At 49.7% G+C, this 21,295-nt stretch overlaps 1 protein-coding gene across 1 annotated transcript in view; it reads left to right on the top strand.

Annotated features, from left to right (window-relative positions):
• Positions 1 to 78: 78 nt before the first annotated feature.
• Positions 79 to 21,295, top strand: part of LOC144676969 (multiple epidermal growth factor-like domains protein 8) — a gene marked incomplete at both ends in the record, with an annotated part of 54,755 nt that continues 33,538 nt past the window's right edge. The window contains 4 exons of the mRNA XM_078537234.1: positions 79 to 263; positions 8,946 to 9,156; positions 20,034 to 20,256; positions 20,349 to 20,493. Coding sequence (XP_078393360.1) covers positions 79 to 263; positions 8,946 to 9,156; positions 20,034 to 20,256; positions 20,349 to 20,493 — 764 coding nt within the window. The remainder of the gene's footprint in view (positions 264 to 8,945; positions 9,157 to 20,033; positions 20,257 to 20,348; positions 20,494 to 21,295) is intronic.

Here is a 21,295-nt window from a genome sequence, read left to right as displayed (position 1 = left end):
CACCTCCACCAGACACACACACACACAGTATCGGTGAGCTGCTCTCTAACCCGCGGTATTCCTCTTTGTCTTTCCCAGGTGTTACAATGACTGCACGCATGGCTGGTGCAGTGGGCCCCCTCACTACTCCTGTATCTGTGAGCTGGGCTGGACCTCGGACACCGAGTCCCTCAATCGGACCGGCATAGAGTGTGATGTCGATTGTGGCTGCAACTTCCACAGCGCCTGTGGCACCGGGATCGGGAACTGCGATGAGTGCCGGGGTAAGGGGTCAGGGACTGCGATGAGCGCCAGGGTAAGGAGTCGGGAACTGCGATGAGCGCCAGGGTAAGGGGTCAGGAACTGGGATGAGTGCCAGGGTAAGGGATGGGGAACTGCGATGAGTGCCGGGGTAAGGGGTCAGGAACTGCGACGAGTGCCAGGGTAAGGGGTCAGGAACTGCGATGAGTGCCAGGGTAAGGGGTCGGGAACTGCGATGAGTGCCAGGGTAAGGGGTCGGGGAACTGCGATGAGCGCCAGGGTCAGGGGTCAGGAACTGCGACGAGTGCCAGGGTAAGGGGTCAGGAACTGCGATGAGTGCCAGGGTAAGGGGTCGGGAACTGCGATGAGTGCCAGGGTAAGGGGTCGGGGAACTGCGATGAGCGCCAGGGTAAGGGGTCAGGAACTGCGACGAGTGTCAGGGTAAGGGGTGGGGAACTGCGATGAGTGCCAGGGTAAGGGGTGGGGAACTGCGATGAGCGCCAGGGTAAGGGGTGGGGAACTGCGATGAGCGCCGGGGTAAGGGGTGGGGAACTGCGATGAGTACAAGGGTAAGGGGTCAGGAACTGCGATGAGTGCCAGGGTAAGGGGTGGGGAACTGCGATGAACGCCAGGGTAAGGGGTCAGGAACTGCGATGAGCGCCAGGGTAAGGGGTGGGGAACTGCGATGAGCGCCGGGGTAAGGGGTGGGGAACTGCGATGAGTGCCGGGGTAAAGGGTCGGGAACTGCGATAAGTGCCGGGGTAAGGGATCGGGAACTGCGATGAGCGCCAGGGTAAGGGATCAGGAATTGTGACGAGCGCCAGGGTAAGGGGTGGGGAGCTGTGACGAGTGCCAGGGTAAGGGGTGGGGAACTGCGACGAGTGCCAGGGTAAGGGGTGGAGAACTGCGATGAGCGCCAGGGTAAGGGGTCAGGAACTGCGATGAGCGCCAGGGTAAGGGGTCGGGGACTGTGGTGAGCGCCAGGGTAAGGGGTCGGGAACTGCGATGAGCGCCAGGGTAAGGGGTCGGGGACTGCGATGAGTGCCTGGGTAAGGGGTCGGGGACTGTGATGAGCGCCACGGTAAGGGGTGGGGAACTGCGACGAGTGCCAGGGTAAGGGGTGGGGAACTGCGATGAGCGCCACGGTAAGGGGTGGGGAACTGCGACGAGCGCCACGGTAAGGGGTGGGGAACTGCGACGAGCGCCAGGGTAAGGGGTGGGGAACTGCGACGAGCGCCAGGGTAAGGGGTGGGGAACTGCGACGAGCGCCAGGGTAAGGGGTGGGGAACTGCGACGAGCGCCAGGGTAAGGGGTGGGGAACTGCGACGAGCGCCAGGGTAAGGGGTGGGGAACTGCGACGAGCGCCAGGGTAAGGGGTGGGGAACTGGGACGAGCGCCAGGGTAAGGGGTGGGGAACTGGGACGAGCGCCAGGGTAAGGGGTGGGGAACTGGGACGAGTGCCAGGGTAAGGGGTGGGGAACTGCGACGAGTGCCAGGGTAAGGGGTGGGGAACTGCGACGAGTGCCAGGGTAAGGGGTGGGGAACTGCGATGAGCGCCAGGGTAAGGGGTGGGGAACTGCGATGAGTGCCGCAGTAAGGGGTGGGGAACTGCGATGAGTGCCAGGGTAAGGGGTCGGGGACTGAGATGAGCGCCAGGGTAAGGGGTGGGGAACTGGGATGAGCGCCGGGGTAAGGGCTGGGGAACTGGGATGAGTGCCAGGGTAAGGGGTTTGATAACCATCACAGTTCACGTTAGTTAGTGCAATGGTGCATTGTGATAGGGACCCTGGAAGTGTTTGTACTAATCTTTAGCAGCACAATTGGAGGGAATATCGGCCTAGCCTACTCAATCCCTGGTAGGACAGTCCCCTCAGGCCAGGAATCAATCTCATAAAACTTTGTTGCAGTCCCACTCAGTCGAGTATCTCCTACCTTTGGTAAGAAGGCTGTACTCCAGGTGTGGGCTCACCAATACCCTGTAGGATTGCAGTAAGACTTCTTCAGTCTTGCGCTGCAATCCCTTGGCAACAGAAGTTAACAAACCATTTTCCTCCTGGGTTACTTGCTGTACCTGTGTGTTAACTTTCTGTCATTCGCCAGGTCCCTGGGAATGCCAACACTCCCCGGTCCCTCACCTCCCAAAAATTATGCTGCTTTTCCCTTCCTTCCAACGTTCTTGCCCACTCCCTTAACCACGTCTTATACAACTGTAGAAGGCCATTCTGCCCATTGTGTCTGTGCTGACTCTCCCAAGGAGCAATTCATGTACTACCACACCCCCCCATCCTTTCCCCACATCCCTGCACATTCCTCCATTTCAAAAAATGTAGAAAAATGGGACAGAAGGAGGCCACTCTGCCCATCGTGTCTGCGCCAGCCCCCCAGCCCAGTCCCATTCCCCAGCCCAGTCCCATTCCCCAGCACTTGGTCTGCAGCCCTGGAGATTGCGGGACTTCAGGTGGATATCCAGACACGTTTTAATAGAGTTGCGGGCTGCCTCTGCTCTCCTTTCAGGCAGTGAATTCCAGAGCCTTACACACTTAAACTTTCCGCTAGTTTCTCTCCCACCTCCCCTCATTCCCTCGCTGACCTCACCTTGTCCATGAGGCCCACCTCCTGCTCCCGCCATCCTATTGTCACTAAACCGGTGACCAGCCAACCTCCCCTCCAAACCGATATTTTAAACAGTTCTCTCTCTCTCCAGGTATTGTCCCTCTTTCCATTAAATCTGCCGTCATCACCCCTCTCCTCAACCCTTGATTCCCCCGTCCTTGCAAACTACCATCCCATCTCCAACCTCTCTTTCCTCTCCTAAATCCCTCAACCTATTGTCACCTCCTAAATCTGCCTCCATCCTTCCTGGAACTCCATGTTTTAATCCCTCCAATCAGGGTTCTGCCCTGCCACGCCTCAGAAACAGCTCTTATCAAAGTCACAAATAACATCCTGTGTGACTGTGACAAAGGTAAACTTACCCTCCTCCTCCTTGGCCTGTCTGCAGCCTTTCACACGGGTGACCACACCATCCTCCTCCAACACCTCTCCGCTGTCGTCCAGTGGGTGAACAACAGGGGAGACCGTGGTAATGTTGCTGGACTAGTAACCCAGAGACCCAGGACACGGGTTCAGATCCCACCACAGCAGCTGGTGGAATTTAAATACAGCGAATAAATCCGGATAGTGACCAGGAAACTATCTTCGATTGGCACCAATGCCCTTTAGGGAAGGGAATCTGCCGTCCTTAACCGGTCTGGTCTACTTGTGACCCCAGACCCACAGCAATGAGGTTGACTCTTAACTGCCCTCTGAAATGGCCTAGCAATAGAAATAGGAGGGGGTCAAGGATGGATCTTTGGGGGCACCAGAGGGAACGGGCAGTGAAGCCATTACAGGTGATAGATAATGGAACCAGGTGTTTTTATTCTTTCACGCGATGTGGGCATCGCTGGCTGGGCCCAGCGTTTATTGCCCATACCTAATTGCCCCTTGAGAAGGTGGTGGTGAGCTGCCTTCTTGAACCGCTGCAGTTCCTGTGGTGTATGTACACCCACCGTGCTGTTAGGGAGGGAGTTCCAGGATTTTGACCCAGCGACAGTGAAGGAACGGCCGATATATTTCCAAGTCAGGATGGTGAGTGACTTGGAGGGTAACTTCCAGGTGGTGGTGTTCCCATGTGTCTGCTCCCCTTGTCCTTCTAGATGGTAGTGGTTGTGGGTTTGGAAGGTGCTGTCTAAGGAGCCTTGCTGAGTTCCTGCAGTGCATCTTGTAGATGGTACACACGCTGCTGCTACTGTGCGTCAGTGGTGGAGGGAGTGAATGTTTGTGGATGTGGTGCCAATCAAGCGGGGCTGCTTTGTCCTGGATGGTGTCGAGCTTCTTGAGTGTTGTGGGAGCTGCACTCATCCAGGTAAGTGGGGAGTATTTCATCACACTCCTGACTTGTGCCTTGTAGATGGTGGACAGGCTTTGGGGAGTCAGGAGGTGAGTTACTCGTCGCAGGGTTCAAGAAGGCAGCTCAACACCACTTTCTCAAGGGCGAGTACGGATGGGCAATAAATGCTGGGCCCAGCCAGTGAAGCTCACACCCTGTGAATGAATATAAAAAAGGATTCCCAGCCTCTGACCTGCTCTTGTAGCCACAGTATTTATATGACTAGTCCAGTTCAGTTTCTGGTCAATAGTAACCCCCAGGATGTTGATAGTGGGGGATTCAGTGATGGTAATGTCATTGAATGTCAAGGGGCAATGGTTAGATTCTCTCTTGTTGGAGATGGTCATTGCCTGACACTTGTGTGGCGCGAATGTTATTTGCCACTTGTTAGCTCAAGCCTGGATATTGTCCAGGTCCTGCTGCATTTGGACATGGACTGCTTCAGTATCTGAGGAGTCACGAAAGGTGCTGAACATTGTGCAATCATCAGTGAACATCCCCACTTCTGACCTTATGATCTTAGGAAGGTCACTGATGAAGCAGCTGAAGATGGTTGGGCCGAGGACACTACCCTGAGGAACTCATGCAGTGATGTCCTGGGACTGAGATAATTGACCTCCAACAATCACAACCATCTTCCTTTCTGCTAGGTATAACACCAACCAGTGGAGAGTTTTCCCCCTGATTCCCATTGACTCCAGTTTTGTTAGGGCTCCTTGATGCCACACTCGGTCAAATGCTGTCTTGATATCAAGGGCAGTCACTCTCACCTCACCTCGGGAGTTCAGCTCTTTTGTCCATGTTTGAACCAAGGCTGTAATGAGGTCAGGAGCTGAGTGGCCCTGGCAGAACCCAAACTGGGCATCAGTGAGCAGGTTATTGCTAAGCAAGTGCCGCTTGATAGCACTGTCGATGACCCCTTCCATTACTTTACAGATGATGGAGAGTAGACTGATGGGGCAGTAATTGACCGGGTTGGATTTGTCCTGCTTTTTGTGTACAGGACATACCTGGGCAATTTTCCACACAGCCGGGTAGATGCCAGTGTTGTAGCTGTACTGGAACAGATTGGCTAGGGACGAGGCAAGTTCTAGAGCACAAGTCTTCAGTACTATTGCCGGAATGTTGTCAGGGCCCATAGCCTTTGCAGTGTCCAGTGCCTTCAGCCATTTCTTGGTATCACGTGGAGTGAATCGAATTGGCTGAAGACTGGCATCTGTGATGCTGGGGACCTCTGGAGGAGACCGAGATGGATCATCCACTCGGCACCTCTGGCTGAAGATTGTTGCGAATGCTTCAGCCTTATCTTTTGCACTATTGTGCTGGGCTCCTCCATCATTGAGGATGGAGCCTCCTCCTCCAGTGAGTTGTTTAATTGTCCACCACCATTTATGACTGGATGTAGCAGGACTGCGGAGCTTAGATCTGATGCATTGGTTGTGGGATCGCTTAGCTCTGTCTATCACTTGCTGCTTCTGCTGTTTGGCACGCAATAGTCCTGTTTTATAGCTTCACCAGGTTGACACCTCATTTTTAGGTATGCCTGGTGCTGCTCCTGGCATGCCCTCCTGTTCGAGTACAATTCTGCTGCTGCTGATGGCCCACAGCACCTCATGGATGCCCAGTCTTGAGCTGCTAGATCTGTTTGAAATCTATCCCATTTAGCATGGTGGTAGTGCCACACAACACGATGGAGAGTATCCTCAATGTGAAGACGGGACTTTGTCTCCACAACAACTGTGTGGTGGTCACTCCTACCGATACTGTCATGGACAGATGGCAGGTTGGTGAGGGTGAGGTCAAGTATGTTTTCCCCTCTTGCTAGTTCCCTCACCACCTGCCGCAGACCCAGTCTAGCAGCTATGTCCTTTAGGACTCAGCCAGCTCGGTCAGTAGTGGTTCTACCGAGCCAGTCTTGGTGATGGACATTGAAGTCCCCCCACCCAGAGTACATTCTGCACCCTTGCCACCCTCAGTGCTTCCTCCAAGTGGTGTTCAACATGGAGGAGCATTGATTCATCAGCTGAGGGAGGGCTGTACGTGGTCATCAGCAGGAGGTTTCCTTGCCCGTGTTTGACCTGATGCCATGAGACTTCCTGGGGTCCGGAGTTGGTGTTGAGGGCTCCCAGGGCAACTCCCTCCCGACTGTATACCACTGTGTCGCCACCTCTGCTGGGTCTGTCCTGCCGGTGGGACAGGACATACCCGGGGATGGTGATGGTGGAGTCTGGGACATTATCTGTAAGGTATGATTGCGTGAGGGTGACTATGTCAGGCTGTTGCTTGACTAGTCTGTGAGACAGCTCTCCCAGTTTTGACACTAGCCCCCAGATGTTGGTAAGGAGGAGTTTGCAGGGTCGACAGGGCTGAGTTTGTCGGATCGATGCTGGGTGGTCCGACCTCCCCCCCCCGGAACAGTCCACAATGAAGCCAGTCTGGTTCCAGCCTTCGGTGTCACACTTATCCTGAAATGAGCCGCCGTCCGGATTGTCACTGAGACCGTGTGATGCTGTCCAACTTCACCCCTGTCTCAGCTCATCTGCTGCTGACACCTCCATCGATTGCCTTTGTTCCCTCCGGACTCGACTATTCGCACACACTCCCAGCTGGCCCCCACACTCTACCATTCGGAAAGGTGAGGCTTCTCCAAAACTGCCCATGTCCCTAACTCTCACCAAGCCCTGGTCACCCACACCTCCTGCGCTCGCTGACACACATTGGCTGGTGGTCAAGCAACGTCTCGATTTTAAAAATCTTTTCTCATCTCTGAAAGTCAAGGCTGACACCCCAGTGCAGTACTGAGGGAGTGCTGCATTGTCAGAGGTGTCGTCTTAACCTGCCTGCTTGACTGGATGTAAAACATCCCTCTGTCAGTATGACATAGAACCATAGGAAAGTTACAGCAGACAAAGAGGCCATTCAGCCCATCGAGTCTGCACCGGCTAAAAGAAGGAGGGAAAACAGAAACTGGCCGTTCATTTTTAACCCCACTTTCCAGTCCCTGGTCCGTATCCTGGCAGGTTCCAGATCTTCAGCTGCAGGTCCAGGTTCTGTTTAAATGAGTCGAGTGTTTCAGCCTCAACCACCAACTTAGGCAGCGAATTCCAGACACCCACCACCCTCTGGGTGAACATGTTTCTCCTCATGTCCCCTCTAATCCTTCCACCAATCCCCTTAAATCTGTGCCCCCTGGTCATTGACCTCTCCGCTAGGTCTTTCCTGTTTACCGTATCTCGGCCCCTCATAATTTTGTACACCTCAATTAGGTCACCCCCTCAGCCTCCTCTGTTCCAAGGAAAACAACCCCAGCCTGTCCGATATCTCCTCATCACTGCAATTTTCCAGCCCTGGCAACATCTGGGCCATTGTCACATTGCTGCCTGTGGGATCTTGCTGTGCCCAAATTGAAGGGCGCGTTTCCTACATTACAAACGGACACTACGCTTCAGTAAGTGTGACATTGGATGGTAAACCACTTTGAGATGTGCGGTAGTTATTAAAAAGGCGATATCAATGCAAGTCTGTCTTTCCCGCCCCGCAGTCCTCTCAGCTATCTGTGCTCTGATTTTAATCACTCCATCATTGGTGGCCGATATGAGGAGAGATTGGATAGACTGGGGTTATCTTCCCTGGAGCAGAGGAGATTGAGGGGGGACATGATTGAGGTGTATAAAATTATGAGGGGCATAGATAGGGTAGACAGGAAGGAACTTTTCCCCTTGGTGGAGGGATCAATAACCAGGGGGCACAGATTTAAGGTAAGGGGCAGGAGGTTTAGAGGGGATGTGAGGAAGAATTTTTTCACCCAGAGGGTGGTGGGAATCTGGAACTCACTGTCTGAAAGGGTGGCAGAGGCAGATACCCTCATAACATTTAAGTAGTATTTGGATGTGCACTTGCGATGCGATGGTATACAAGACCTAGTGCTGGAAAATGGGATTAGAATAGTTAGGTACTTGTTTGACTGGCATAGACTCAATGGGCCAAAGGGCCTTTTTCTTGTGCTGTAGACCTCTCTGACTGTATAACTCTGTGCCTTCAGCTGCATAAGCTCTGGAATTCCCTCCCTGCACCTCTCTGACTCTCGACCTCTTCATCTTCCTTTAAGGCGTTCCTTGAAATTGTAAGAAATAGGAGCAGGAGGAGGCCACTCGGCCCCTCGAGCCTGCTCCCCCATTCAGTACGATCATGGCTGATCCGGTTGTGGCCTTAACCCCACTTTCCTGTCTGCCCCCCATAACCCTCGACTCCCTCATTGATCAGAAATCTGTCTATCTCGCCCTTGAATATATTCAGTGACCCAGCCTCCGCTGCTCTCTGGGGAAGAGACTTCCACAGACTAATGACCCTCGGAGAGAAGAAATTCCTCCTCATCTCCATCTTAAATGGGAGCCCCCTTATTTTAAAACTGTGCCCCCTTGTTCTAGATTACCCTATGTGAATAGTGCTGACAGAGTGAATGTGGAACAGCTGTTGGCAGGTGTTGGTGGGAGGATGGGGTCAATAGCCAAAGGACACGGAGTAAAGATAACTGGCAAAAGGATGAGAGGGGACCTGGGGAGGATTATTTTTAACTGAGTTCTCTGACCTGAAAGGATGGTGGAAACAGATTCTGTGGCACATCTCGAGGGAACTGGAGACGTGATTGTAAGGGGAGAATGCGGGACTGTGAAGAATGAGTAGGGGAGTGGGTTTTAAATAGACAGCGCTTGAATTAAATCGAAGGATTCTGACACTCGCTGTGACTGAGATGAATTCACTCTGATGCTCACAGACTGGACCATGGGGCGGTACTGTGAGTTGTGTCGGCCTGGTAGTTACGGCAACGCCACAGAGAAGGATGGCTGTCGGCAGTGTGCGTGTAACGGACATGGTGCAAGCTGGCTGGGAGACTGCGATGGGTCAACAGGCAGCTGCTTTTGCACTGAGAACACGGGAGGGACGCACTGCCAGAACTGTGTCACTGGTTACTACGGAGACCCACGGTGAGTGAAGCCCATCAGCCCTGTCCCGGGAGAGAGAGACAGAGGGAATCATAGAATTGTTACGGAGCAGAAGGGAGGCCATTGAGCCCATCATGTTTGCACCGGCTCTCCGAATGAGCAACTCGCCTAGTACCATTCCCCCGTCTTCTACTCACAATCCTCCCCCTTCTTCCTTTTCAGATAACAGTTTAATTCCCTTTTTAAACGCCTCAGTTGAACCTGCCTCCACCACACTCTCAGGCAGTGCATTCCAAACTCTAACCACTCGCTGCGTTATAAAGTCTCTCCTCATATCACTTATTTTTCTTCACATCTGTTCCCCTCTGGTTTCACAGGTGGGAACAGTTTCTCCCTGTCTGCTCTGTCCAGACCCCTCATGATCTTGAGAACCTCTGTCAAATCTCCTCTTCGCCTTCTCCTGTCCAAGGAGAACAGCCCCAGCCTCTCCAATCTATCTTCATAAACTGAAGTTTCTCATCCCTGGAACCATTCTCATGAGTCTTTTCCACATGCTCTCTCTAATGCTTTCACATCCTGATGCAATACTCCAGCTGTGGCCGGACCTGTGACTTATACAAGTTCAAATAACCTCCTTGCCCTTGTACTATATGCCCCTGTGAATAAAGCCTAGGATATGGTATGCCTTATTAACCCACTCTCAACCTGTCCTGCCACCTTCAATGACTTATGTACATATACACCCAGGTCCCTTCTCTTCCTGCACCCCCTGTAGAGTTGTACCCTTTTTTTTTATATTGTCTCCCCATGTTCGTCCCACCAAAATGAATCACCTCCCACTTCTCTGCATTGAACTTCATCAGCCACCTGTCCCCCCCATTCCACCAACTCATGTCCCTTTGAAGTTCTACACTGTCGCCCTCACATTTTACAACGCTTCCAAGTTTCGTATCATCTGCAGACTTCTGCACATCAAGATTTAGATCATTAATATATATCAGGAAAAGCAAGAGTCCCAATACCGACCCCTGGGGAACTCCACTACAAACCCTCCTCCAGCCCGAAAGACATCCATTATCCATTACTCTGTTTCCTGACACTCAGTCACTTCCATATCCATGTTCCTACTGCCCCTGTTATTCCATGAGTTGTAGCTTTTCTCACAAGCCTGTTGTGTGGCACTGTATCAAATGCCTTTTGGAAGTCCCATGTACACCACATCTACAGCATTACCCTCATCAACCCTCTCTGTTACCCCTTCAAAAAAACTCCAGCAAGTTCGTTAAACATGATTTTCCTTTAAGAAATCCATGCTGGCTTTCCTTAATTAACCCACATTTGTCTCTGTGACTATTCATTTTGCCCCAAATTATTGTTTCTAGATGTTTGCCCACCACTGGAGTTAAACTGACTGACCTGTAGTTGCTGAGCTGATTGTTACAGCCTATTTTGAACAAGGGTGTAATGTTTGCAATTCTCCAGTCTCCGGGACCCCCTGAGTCTATGGAAGGCTGAAAAACTATGGTCAGTGCCTCTGCAATTTCCACTCTTACTTCCCTCAGCAACCTTGGATGCATCTCATCTGTTCGCAGTGCCTTATCAACTTTAAGTACTGGCAGCCTATCCAATACCACCACCTTTTCAACTGTTAACCCATCTAGTGTCTGAATTACCACCTCTGTCACCATGGCCTGGTTAGCATCATCTTGGTAAAGACAAATGCGAAGTATTAATTTAATACCTCAACTATGCCCCCCGCCTCCATTTGTAAATCCCCTTTCTGGTCCCTAATCGGCCCTACTCCTCCCCTTTACCACCCTTCACTGTTTATATGTGTATAGAAGGCTTTGAGATTCCCTTTTCTGTTAGCTGCCAGTCTCTTTTCATACTCTCTCCTTGCTTCTTTGATTTGCTTCTTCACCTCCCCTCTGAACTTTAAATATTTAGCCTAGTTCTGAATTGTAGTTTCTCCTTGACACCTGTCATAAGCACCTTTGTCATCAGAGCGCTCTGGATTTGTTTGCCCTACCCCTTGACTATGCTCGATTTCTCTGCTCTATGAAGAAAGCCCATTGATCAGCTCCTGATTTTCCTGCCAACCTTTGACTTCAGGTTATTCGTCTCCAATCCATTCTTACCCCATTGAAGTTGGCTTTCCCCCAGTTAATTATTCTTACTCTGGATTGTCCTTTGTCCTTTTCCATAGTCAGCCAAAAACATACAGTACAATGATCACTGCTCCTTAAATGTTCCCCCACTGACACTTGATCCACTTGGCCCACCTCATTCCCAAGAGCCAGGTCCAGCAGCGCCTCCTTCCTTCTTGGAAACATACTGCTGTAGGAAATTCTCCTGAACACACTCTAGGAACTCTTTCCCCTCTCTGCCCTTTACACTAATACTATCCCAGCCTATAATGATAATGAGAGTTCCCTATGATAAGTATTCGGCTATTTTTGCACCTCTCTGTAATTTCCTTGCGATTTGTCCCTCTACGTCCTTCCCACTAGTTGGTGGTCTATAGACAACACCGAGCAAAGTCATTGCACCATTTTTCTTCCTTAGCTCTAGCCGAATAAACTCTGTCCGTGACCAGTCTGAGTCATCCTCTTTCTCCAGCACTACAACGCTCTGCTTAATCAATACTGCCACCCTTCCCTCTTTTCCTCCTTTCCTGTCTTTCCTGAACACCTTGTATCCAGGAATATTTAACTCCCATTACTTCCCTTCTTTTGAGCCAAGTCTCTGTTATCGCCACAACATCGTATTTCCACATGGCAATCTGTGCCTGTAACTCCCCAGTCTTATTTACTGCACTCTGTGCATTCACATACATGCACAGTGACCCTGATTCAGACTTAATTACTTTCTCCCCTACTCCAACTCCACCTATTAACTTACTATTCTCTATTCTAGTGCTATCTGTCTCTCCCAGTATTTTGTGCCCCCTGGTATTCCTCTCTAATATTCTCTCCTGGTTCCCACCCCCCCCCGCCAAGTTAGTTTAAAACCTCCCCAACAGCACGGGCAAGGAACTCAGACCCGGCTCTGTTCAGGTGCAACCCGTCCTGCCTCTGTAGGCCCCATCTCCCCAGGAGCCAATCCTGATGTCCCAGGAATCTAAAGTCTTCCCTCCTACACCATCTTTCCAGCCACTCATTCATCTGTCTCATCCTCCTATTTCTATACTCGTGTGGGGCACTGGGAGTAATCCGGAGATTAATACTTTTGAGGTCCTGCTTGCTAATTTTCCATCTGCCTCCGCAAATTCTGACTGCAGCATCACATCCCTCTTTCTACCTCTGTCATTGGTACCGGTGTGGACCATGATTGCTGGCTATTCACCCTCCCACCTCAAATTGCCCTGCAGTAGCTTAATGACATCCTAGACCTGTCACCGGGCTGGCAATACATCATCCTGGATTCATGTCTACAGCCACACAAATGCCTATCTTTTCCCCTAATTATTGAATCACCTCCCACTATTGCTCTTCCAACTTCCTTGTACCACCCCCCCCCCCCCCCCCCCCACCCCCCCAGCCCCCACCCCCACAGTCCCATAAAGCTGAGCCCTCACGGTGCCAAGGACTGGGTGCTGGCTGCATTCCCCAGATGAACCATCACTCAGAACTGAATACTGGTTGGAGAGTGGGAGGTGTTCGGGGACCTCCTGCTCTACCTACCTTTTTCTTTTTGACGGTCACTCCTTCCCTCTCCTCGTTCATATTCTTAATCTGCCGGGTGACCACATCTATAAACGTGCTATCCACGTAACTCTCAGCTTCACGGATAATCTGCAGTGACGCCAGCTGCTTCTCAAGTTCCACAACCTGGAGCTCTAGCTGCTGCAACTGGCAACATTTCCGACACAAATGGTTATCTAGAACACGGGAAGCATCCTGGAGTCCCTACATAGCACAGGATGGGCACTCTTGTGGTTGGAATAGCCCTGCCATTCCTCTATTATTAACTGATAACCTTGTGACTGCAATTAAACCTTACTACTGGTAATAAACCTTAATTCTGATAAACCCTGCCAATAGATGGTACACCTTACTAGTTGTAATAAGCCTTACTTATAAACCTTATAAAACCTTACAATTAGAATAAATGACCTGAGGTTTGAAAGATAGATGAGCCAAATACTCACCAACCAATCACTTACCTCTTCCCCTGTTATGTCAGACTTGACTTTTCTCAGAACCTGGTCCTCAGACTAACACTCCACGCCCTTTTTAAACTGAAGTCTTTCCCGCTCACTGTGCCCTTTTTAAACTGGTCTTTCCTGCTCTCTGTGCCCTTTTTAAACTGGTCTTTCCCGCTCTCTGTGCCCTTTTTAAACTGGTCTTTCCCGCTCTCTGTGCCCTTTTTAAACTGGTCTTTCCCACTCTCTGTGTCCTTTTTAAACTGGTCTTTCCCGCTCTCTGTGCCCTTTTTAAACTGAAGTCTTTCCCGCTCTCTGTGTCCTTTTTAAACTGGTCTTTCCCGCTCTCTCTGTCCTTTTTAAACTGGTCTTTCCCACTCTCTGTGCCCTTTTTAAACTGGTCTTTCCTGCTCTCTGCGTCCTTTTTAAACTGAAGTCTTTCCCGCTCTCTGTGTCCTTTTTAAACTGGTCTTTCCTGCTCTCTGTGTCCTTTTTAAACTGGTCTTTCCTGCTCTCTGTGTCCTTTTTAAACTGGTCTTTCCTGCTCTCTGTGTCCTTTTTAAACTGGTCTTTCCCGCTCTCTGTGTCCTTTTTAAACTGAAGTCTTTCCCACTCTCTGTGTCCTTTTTAAACTGGTCTTTCCCGCTCTCTGTGTCCTTTTTAAACTTGTCTTTCCTGCTCTCTGTGTCCTTTTTAAACTGGTCTTTCCTGCTCTCTGTGTCCTTTTTAAACTGGTCTTTCCCGCTCTCTGTGTCCTTTTTAAACTGGTCTTTCCCGCTCTCTGTGTCCTTTTTAAACTGGTCTTTCCCGCTCTCTCTGCCCTTTTTAGAGAGAGAGAGAGGTGGAAAGAGAGAAACAGACACAGACAGAGAGCAAGAGACAGACACATGCAAAGAGTGACATAGAGACAGAAAGACAAAGGGACCGAGAGAGACACTAAGCAGCCGTCAACACTATCACCTCCCCCACAAACACAGACACGCTCATCCGGCATTCTATCTCTCTCTCATGCTGACACACTGACATTCTCATGACACACATACATTCTCACATTCACTCTCTCACACTCTCTTCCTCTCTCTCTCTCTCTCTCTTTCTCACGCACACGCACACACCTCACTCATTCACTCACTCTCTCTCAGACTCACATACACTCACACACTCTCACACTCACTCAGGCACTTTCTCTCTCTCTCTCACACGCACACACTCTCTCTCACGCGCACACTCTCTCTCTCTCTCTCACACACGCACACTCTCTCTCTCTCACACGCGCACACTCTCTCTCTCTCTCTCTCACACGCGCACACTCTCCCTCTATCACACGTGCGTGCACACGCACTCACGCGCACGCACACACACTCTCACGTGTGTGCGCACATGCACTCTCATACACACTCACTCACATACTCGGAGCAGCTGACTAAGGAGAGTTTTAAGTGTTACTTTTGTTCTTAAAATCTAACCTAGTCTGTAATTAGCCATAACTGGAAAGTACTGTTAAAGCAGGCTAAGTACTTTCTTTCCTGCCGTTTAGACAGGGTGAACTCATTCTCAGCAGTAGGAGCTGAGTAGTTGATTAGATAACTGGTTGAATCTCGTTGCTGTAGCCCCAGTTCAGTTTACTTTAAATTCAGGGTTCTTCCTTGGTAAATGGAGTGCAGCTCTCAAACTGAGTGAAGACTTGGAGTTTGATCAGGGGGGAGTTGGGAAAAAGGGTAGGGGGAGGAGTCGTTTGTTTCCTCTCTATCTTTCTCACCCCTACTACAGGGGAAGGAGCTAGATGTTTGCTGAGTATCTGGTAAGTTGGTAAGTCCTATTCTATCCCTAAGGTTTAAAGTAGTACACAATTTGGTGGTAATAAAATATATAAGAAAGCAACATAAATAAGTGATTAATATAATTAAGTAATTATTTCAAACACATTAAGGATGGCAGGACAGGTGATGTGTCGAGGCTGCAGCGTGTGGGAGCTCCTGGGTAACAGCTGCAGACACTGCGGCACATCAGGGAGGGGGAAAGCTACCTGGATGCTTCATACCAGGAGGCAGTCATATTACTTAGGATAGGGTCTCCTGATTTGGTCAGTGGCCAGGGACAGGCCAGTGTGACTGTGAATGAGGCAGGTAAGGGGACCCAGAGGGCAGGAGTGTGAGTCTCTGCAATTGTCCAACAGGTTTGAGGTTCTCCCAGCTTGTTTGGATGAGTGGGGGCTGCAGGATGGACCAGCAGACTGACCATAGCACCATGGTATGGGTACGTGTAAAAAGGAACATAGTGGTAGTAGGGGACAGTAGAGGAAGGGGGATTGACATTGTTCTCTGTAATAAATAGCAAGAGTCCAGACGGCTTTGTTGCCTATCTGGTGCCAGAGTGCGGGGCACCTGCTCAGGGTTGGAGAGGAACTTGCAGTGGGAGGGGGAGGATCCGGTGGTCATGGTCCTTACAGGTATCAACAACACAGGCAGAATGAGGAAGCAGGCTCTGCATAGTCAGTATGAGGAGCTAAGCACCAAATTAAGAAGCTGAACCTCAAAGGTAATAACTTCTGGATTATTACCTGAGCCACGTGTAAGTTGGCATAAGACAAATAAGATTAGAGAAATGAATGCGTGGTTCAGAGACTGGTGTGGATTCCGGTTTGTGGGGCACTGGCTCCAGTATTGGGGAAAGTGGGGTCTGTACCGTTGGAATGGTCTATACCTGAACCGTGCTGGGGCTGGTGTCCTGGTGAGCTGCCTAACAGGGGAACTAGAGAGGGTTCTAAACAGAATAGTGGCGTCAAGGGATCAAATTAAACCAAAGAGTAGAGACAAGCCAAGAGAGACGGGTATTAATATGGGAAATGATAAACAGACTGTGACAGGAAGAGAGTACACAGAGAGTACAAATCGAAGAGTAAATTGGCAGGTAAGGCTAGATGTTACAAAAATAATAAAAGTACAAAACTAAAGGCTCTGTATCTAAACGCATATAGCATTCAAACCAAAACAGACATCACAAATAGAAATAAAGAAGTACAATCTGATGGCCGTTATAGAGACAAGACAAGGGACAATTATAGAGACATGGATGAGACAGATTGGGAGCTGAATATTGAAGGGTGTGTGACAATTAGGAAGGACAGGAAGTTAGGAAAAGGTGGAGGGGCGGCTCTGTTAATTAACGATGGTCTTAGCACATCAGAGTGGGGTGAGGTTGAGGAAACCAGGATGGAGAAGCAGTTTGGGTTGAGATGAGGAATGATAAAGGCAAGAAGTCACTTGTGGGAGTGATGTACAGGCCCCTAGGTGTAATGACACAGTGGGACAGAGTATAAAAGAAGTCATAATGGGAGTTTGCCAGAAAGGTACAGCAATAATCGTGGGGGATTTTAATCTACAGATAGACTGGAAAAATCAGATGCGATAAAGTAGTGTAGATGAGGAGTTCATAGAATGTTTTTGGGATAGTTTCTTAGAACAGCACATTCTGGAGCCAACCAGAGAGCAGGCTATACTAGACCTGGTATTGAGCAATGCAATAGGATTAATTGATAACCTCCTAGTGAAGGCACCCCTGGGTAACAGCGATCGTAATATGATTGAATTTTACATTCATTTTTGAGGGAGAAATGAGTGCGTCCAAGACTAATATTTTAAACTTAAATAGGGGCAATTATGAGGGCATGAAAGCTGAGCTAGCTAAAACAAACTGCTCCTATTTTCTGTATAGGTGTGTTTCTCTGGGGGCAGGCATGGTCATAATGAATGGTGGTGCAGGCTCCGAGGGCCGAATGGCCTCCTCCTCTTTTCTATGTTTTTGTAAATGAGGTGAAGGGATGTGTCAATAGAAGTTCAGTGGCAGATATTTAAAGGGATATTTCAGAATAGACAGATTCTAATGAGAAAGAACAAATCCAAGGGGAGGGCCCACCATCCATAGTTAACTAAAAAAGTTAAAGAAAACATCAAACTTAAAGAAAAAGCATATCATTATGCAAAGATGGGTGGCAGGTCAGAAGATTGGAAAGAATATAAAGATCAGCAGAGAATGACAAAAAGATTAATAAAGATGGAAAAGTTAGCGTCTGAGAGAAAGCTAGCTAGTAATATAAAGACGGAGAGTAAGAGTTTCTGTAAATATTTAAATCAGAAGAGTTATCAAAGTGAGTGTTTCTCTGTAGAGAGAGTGCATCTGGGGAATTGATAATGGAAAGTAGGGAGATGGCGGATGAATTAAACAGGTATTTTGCTTCGGTCTTCACTATAGAGGACACAAGTCACATTCCGGAAATAGCTGTAAATCAGGAAATGGAAGGGAGGGAGGAACTCAGGAAAATTACAATCTCCAGGGAAGTGGTATTGAGCAAATTGTTGGGGCTGCGGGCTGACAAATCCCCCGGTCTGGATGGACGTCACCCTAAGGTCTTGAAAGAAGTGGCTAGTGAGATGGTTGATGGACTCGTTTAAATTTTCCAAAATTCCCTAGATTCAGGGAAGGTTCCATTAGATTGGAAAATAGCAAATATATCTCCTTTATTCAAAAAGGGAGGGAGATAGAAAGCAGGAAACGATAGACCAGTTAGAATAACATCTGTCACAGGGAAAATGTTATTATTAAAGATGTTATAACAGGGCACTTAGAACAATTCAACGTAATCAGGCAGAGTCAACATGGTTTTGTGAAAGGGAAATCATGATTAACCAATTTATTGAAGTTATTTGAAGGAGTAACATGTGCTGTGGATAAAGGGGAACCGGTGGATGTACTGTACTTAGATTTCCAGAAGGCATTTGATAAAGTGCCACATCAAAAGTTATTGCAGAAAATAAAAGCCTATGGTGTAGGGAGTAACATATTGGCATGGATAGAAGATTGGCTGGCTAACAGGAAACAGAACTGGCATAAATGGGTCTTTTTCAGGTTGGCAGGATGTGACGAGGAGTGTGCCACAGGGATCAGTGCTGGAGCCTCAACTATTTACAATTTATATAAATGACTTGGATGAAGGGACCGAAGGAACGGTGGCGAAATTTGGTGATGACACAAGGATAGGTAGGAAAGTAAATAGTGAAGAGGATGTAAGGACACAGAGAGGTTAAGTGAGTGGGCAAAGACCTGGCAAATGGAGTATAATGTGGGGAAATGTGAAATTGTTCATTTTGGCAGGAAGAATAAAAAAGAAGCTTATTGTCTAAATGGTGAGAGATTGCAGAGCTCTGAGATTCAGAGGGATCTGGGTGTCCTGGTGCATGAATCACAAAAGGTTAGTCTGCAGGTACAGCAGGTAATTAGGAAAACTAACAATGTTATGGTTCATTGTGAGGGGAACTGATTACAAAAGCAGGGAGGTTATGTTTCAGTTATACAGGGCATTGGTGAGACCACATCTGGAGTATTGTGTACAGCACTGGCCTCCTTATATAAAGAAAAATGTAAATGTATTAGAAGCGTCAGAGATGGTTTACCAGACTAATACCAGGAATGGGTGGGTTGTTTTATGAGGAAAGGCTGGATTATGAGGAAAGGTTAGGCTTGTATCCACTGGAATTTAGAAGAGTAAGAGGTGACTTGATTGAAAGCTTTAAGATCCTGAGGGGTCTTGACAGGGAGCATGGGGAGAGGATGTTCCCTCTTGTAGGAGGATCTAGAACTAGGGGTCACTGTTTAAAAATAAGGGGCCACCCATTTAAAACAGGGATGAGGAGAAAACTTTTGCCTGAAGGTTGAGAGTCTTTGGGACTCTCTCCCTCTAAAGGCAGTGGAAGCAGAGTCTTTGAATATTTTTAAGGCAGAGCTAGATAGATTCTTGGTTAACAAGGGGGTGAAAGGTTATCGGGGGTGGGCAGGAATGTGGGGTTAAGGTTACATTCAGATCAGCCATGATCTTACTGAATGGCGGGGCAGGCTCGAGGGGCCGAGTGGCCTACTCCAGCTCCTAACTCGCACACGTACAGGCACACCCACACGCGCACACGTACAGGCACACCCACACGCGCACACGTACAGGCACACCCACACGCGCACACGTACAGGCACACCCACACGCGCACACGTACAGGCACACCCACACGCGCACACGTACAGGCACACCCACACGCGCACACGTACAGGCACACCCACACGCGCACACGTACAGGCACACCCACACGCGCACACGTACAGGCACACCCACACGCGCACACGTACAGGCACACCCACACGCGCACACGTACAGGCACACCCACACGCGCACACGTACAGGCACACCCACACACGTACAGGCACACCCACACGCGCACACGTACAGGCACACCCACACGCGCACACGTACAGGCACACCCACACACGCACACGTACAGGCACACCCACACGCGCACACGTACAGGCACACCCACACGCGCACACGTACAGGCACACCCACACACGTACAGGCACACCCACACGCGCACACGTACAGGCACACCCACACGCGCACACGTACAGGCACACCCACACGCGCACACGTACAGGCACACCCACACGCGCACACGTACAGGCACACCCACACGCGCACACGTACAGGCACACCCACACGCGCACACGTACAGGCACACCCACACGCGCACACGTACAGGCACGCGCGCGCAAACTTACATAGAAACACACAGACATTTACACCATCTCTGTACCTCCCTCCCCAGCACACTCACACTCACTCACTCACTCACACGCTAATCGGCCCCTTCACCTTGTGTCCGAGGTTGTGACCCCCCCTCCAGGTGTTTAGCTACTGTGGGTCACTGTGGCACTGATCCAGCTGTTGATTTTACAGGGATAATGGGACATGCTACCGTGAGTGTGTGGGCCGAATCCTATTGAAGAACATCTCGTCCTCGGCACTGGGCTCAATGAGAGGACACGGGATCTCAACAAACGGGCTGGCCTATTGCCTGTGGGTGCTGTCAACCTCGGAGTCTCTGGACTCCTGCCAGCAGGAGAGCAGCTGCCCTATGGTCAGCTTGACCATCAGATCAGACATCAGGATGAAGTGTGGGGTGAGTATTTGCAGTTGGGGGTGGGCGGAGAGGTCTTTAGCGAACCTGTGACGCAAAGAGCAAACTCAATGCTGCTCATGTCTTTCTTCCAGCAAAATTATGTTTACGTCTTCGATGGAATTCCGGAATTCCTCATGGATTCTGAGCTGGACAGTGCCATCTACGCTGACCCCAACCTGATTGGAGCCTTCTGTGGCAATGGTCGGGATGAGCCAATCACAGTTGACGCTATCTCAGGTACTTCAGTAGTCTCTGTATGGGCAGGTGAGGTGTAACTGGGAGAGTGCTCTGTATCACAGTGTGTAACTGGGAGAGTGCTCTGTATCACAGTGTGTAACTGGGAGAGTGCTCTGTATCACAGTGTGTAACTGGGAGAGTGCTCTGTATCACAGTGTGTAACTGGGAGAGTGCTCTGTATCACAGTGTGTAACTGGGAGAGTACTCGGTATCACAGTGTGTAACTGGGAGAGTGCTCTGTATCACAGTGTGTAACTGGGAGAGTGCTCTGTATCACAGTGTGTAACTGGGAGAGTGCTCTGTATCACAGTGTGTAACTGGGAGAGTGCTCTGTATCACAGTGTGTAACTGGGAGAGTACTCGGTATCACAGTGTGTAACTGGGAGAGTGCTCTGTATCACAGTGTGTAACTGGGAGAGTGCTCTGTATCACAGTGTGTAACTGGGAGAGTGCTCTGTATCACAGTGTATAACTGCGAGAGCACTCTGTATCACAGTCTGTAACTGGGAGAGTGCTCTGTATCACAGTGTGTAACTGGGAGAGTGCTCTGTATCACAGTGTGTAACTGGGAGAGTGCTCTGTATCACAGTGTGTAACTGGGAGAGTGCTCTGTATCACAGTGTGTAACTGGGAGAGTACTCGGTATCACAGTGTGTAACTGGGAGAGTGCTCTGTATCACAGTGTGTAACTGGGAGAGTGCTCTGTATCACAGTGTGTAACTGGGAGAGTGCTCTGTATCACAGTGTATAACTGCGAGAGCACTCTGTATCACAGTCTGTAACTGGGAGAGTGCTCTGTATC

This window comes from Cetorhinus maximus, unplaced genomic scaffold (assembly GCF_964194155.1).
Source record: "Cetorhinus maximus unplaced genomic scaffold, sCetMax3.hap1.1 HAP1_SCAFFOLD_2082, whole genome shotgun sequence".
Classification (NCBI taxonomy): Eukaryota; Metazoa; Chordata; class Chondrichthyes; order Lamniformes; family Cetorhinidae; genus Cetorhinus; species Cetorhinus maximus.
The sequence above is the reverse complement of the archived record's forward strand: the minus strand, read 5'-3'. Positions and strand labels throughout refer to the sequence as shown.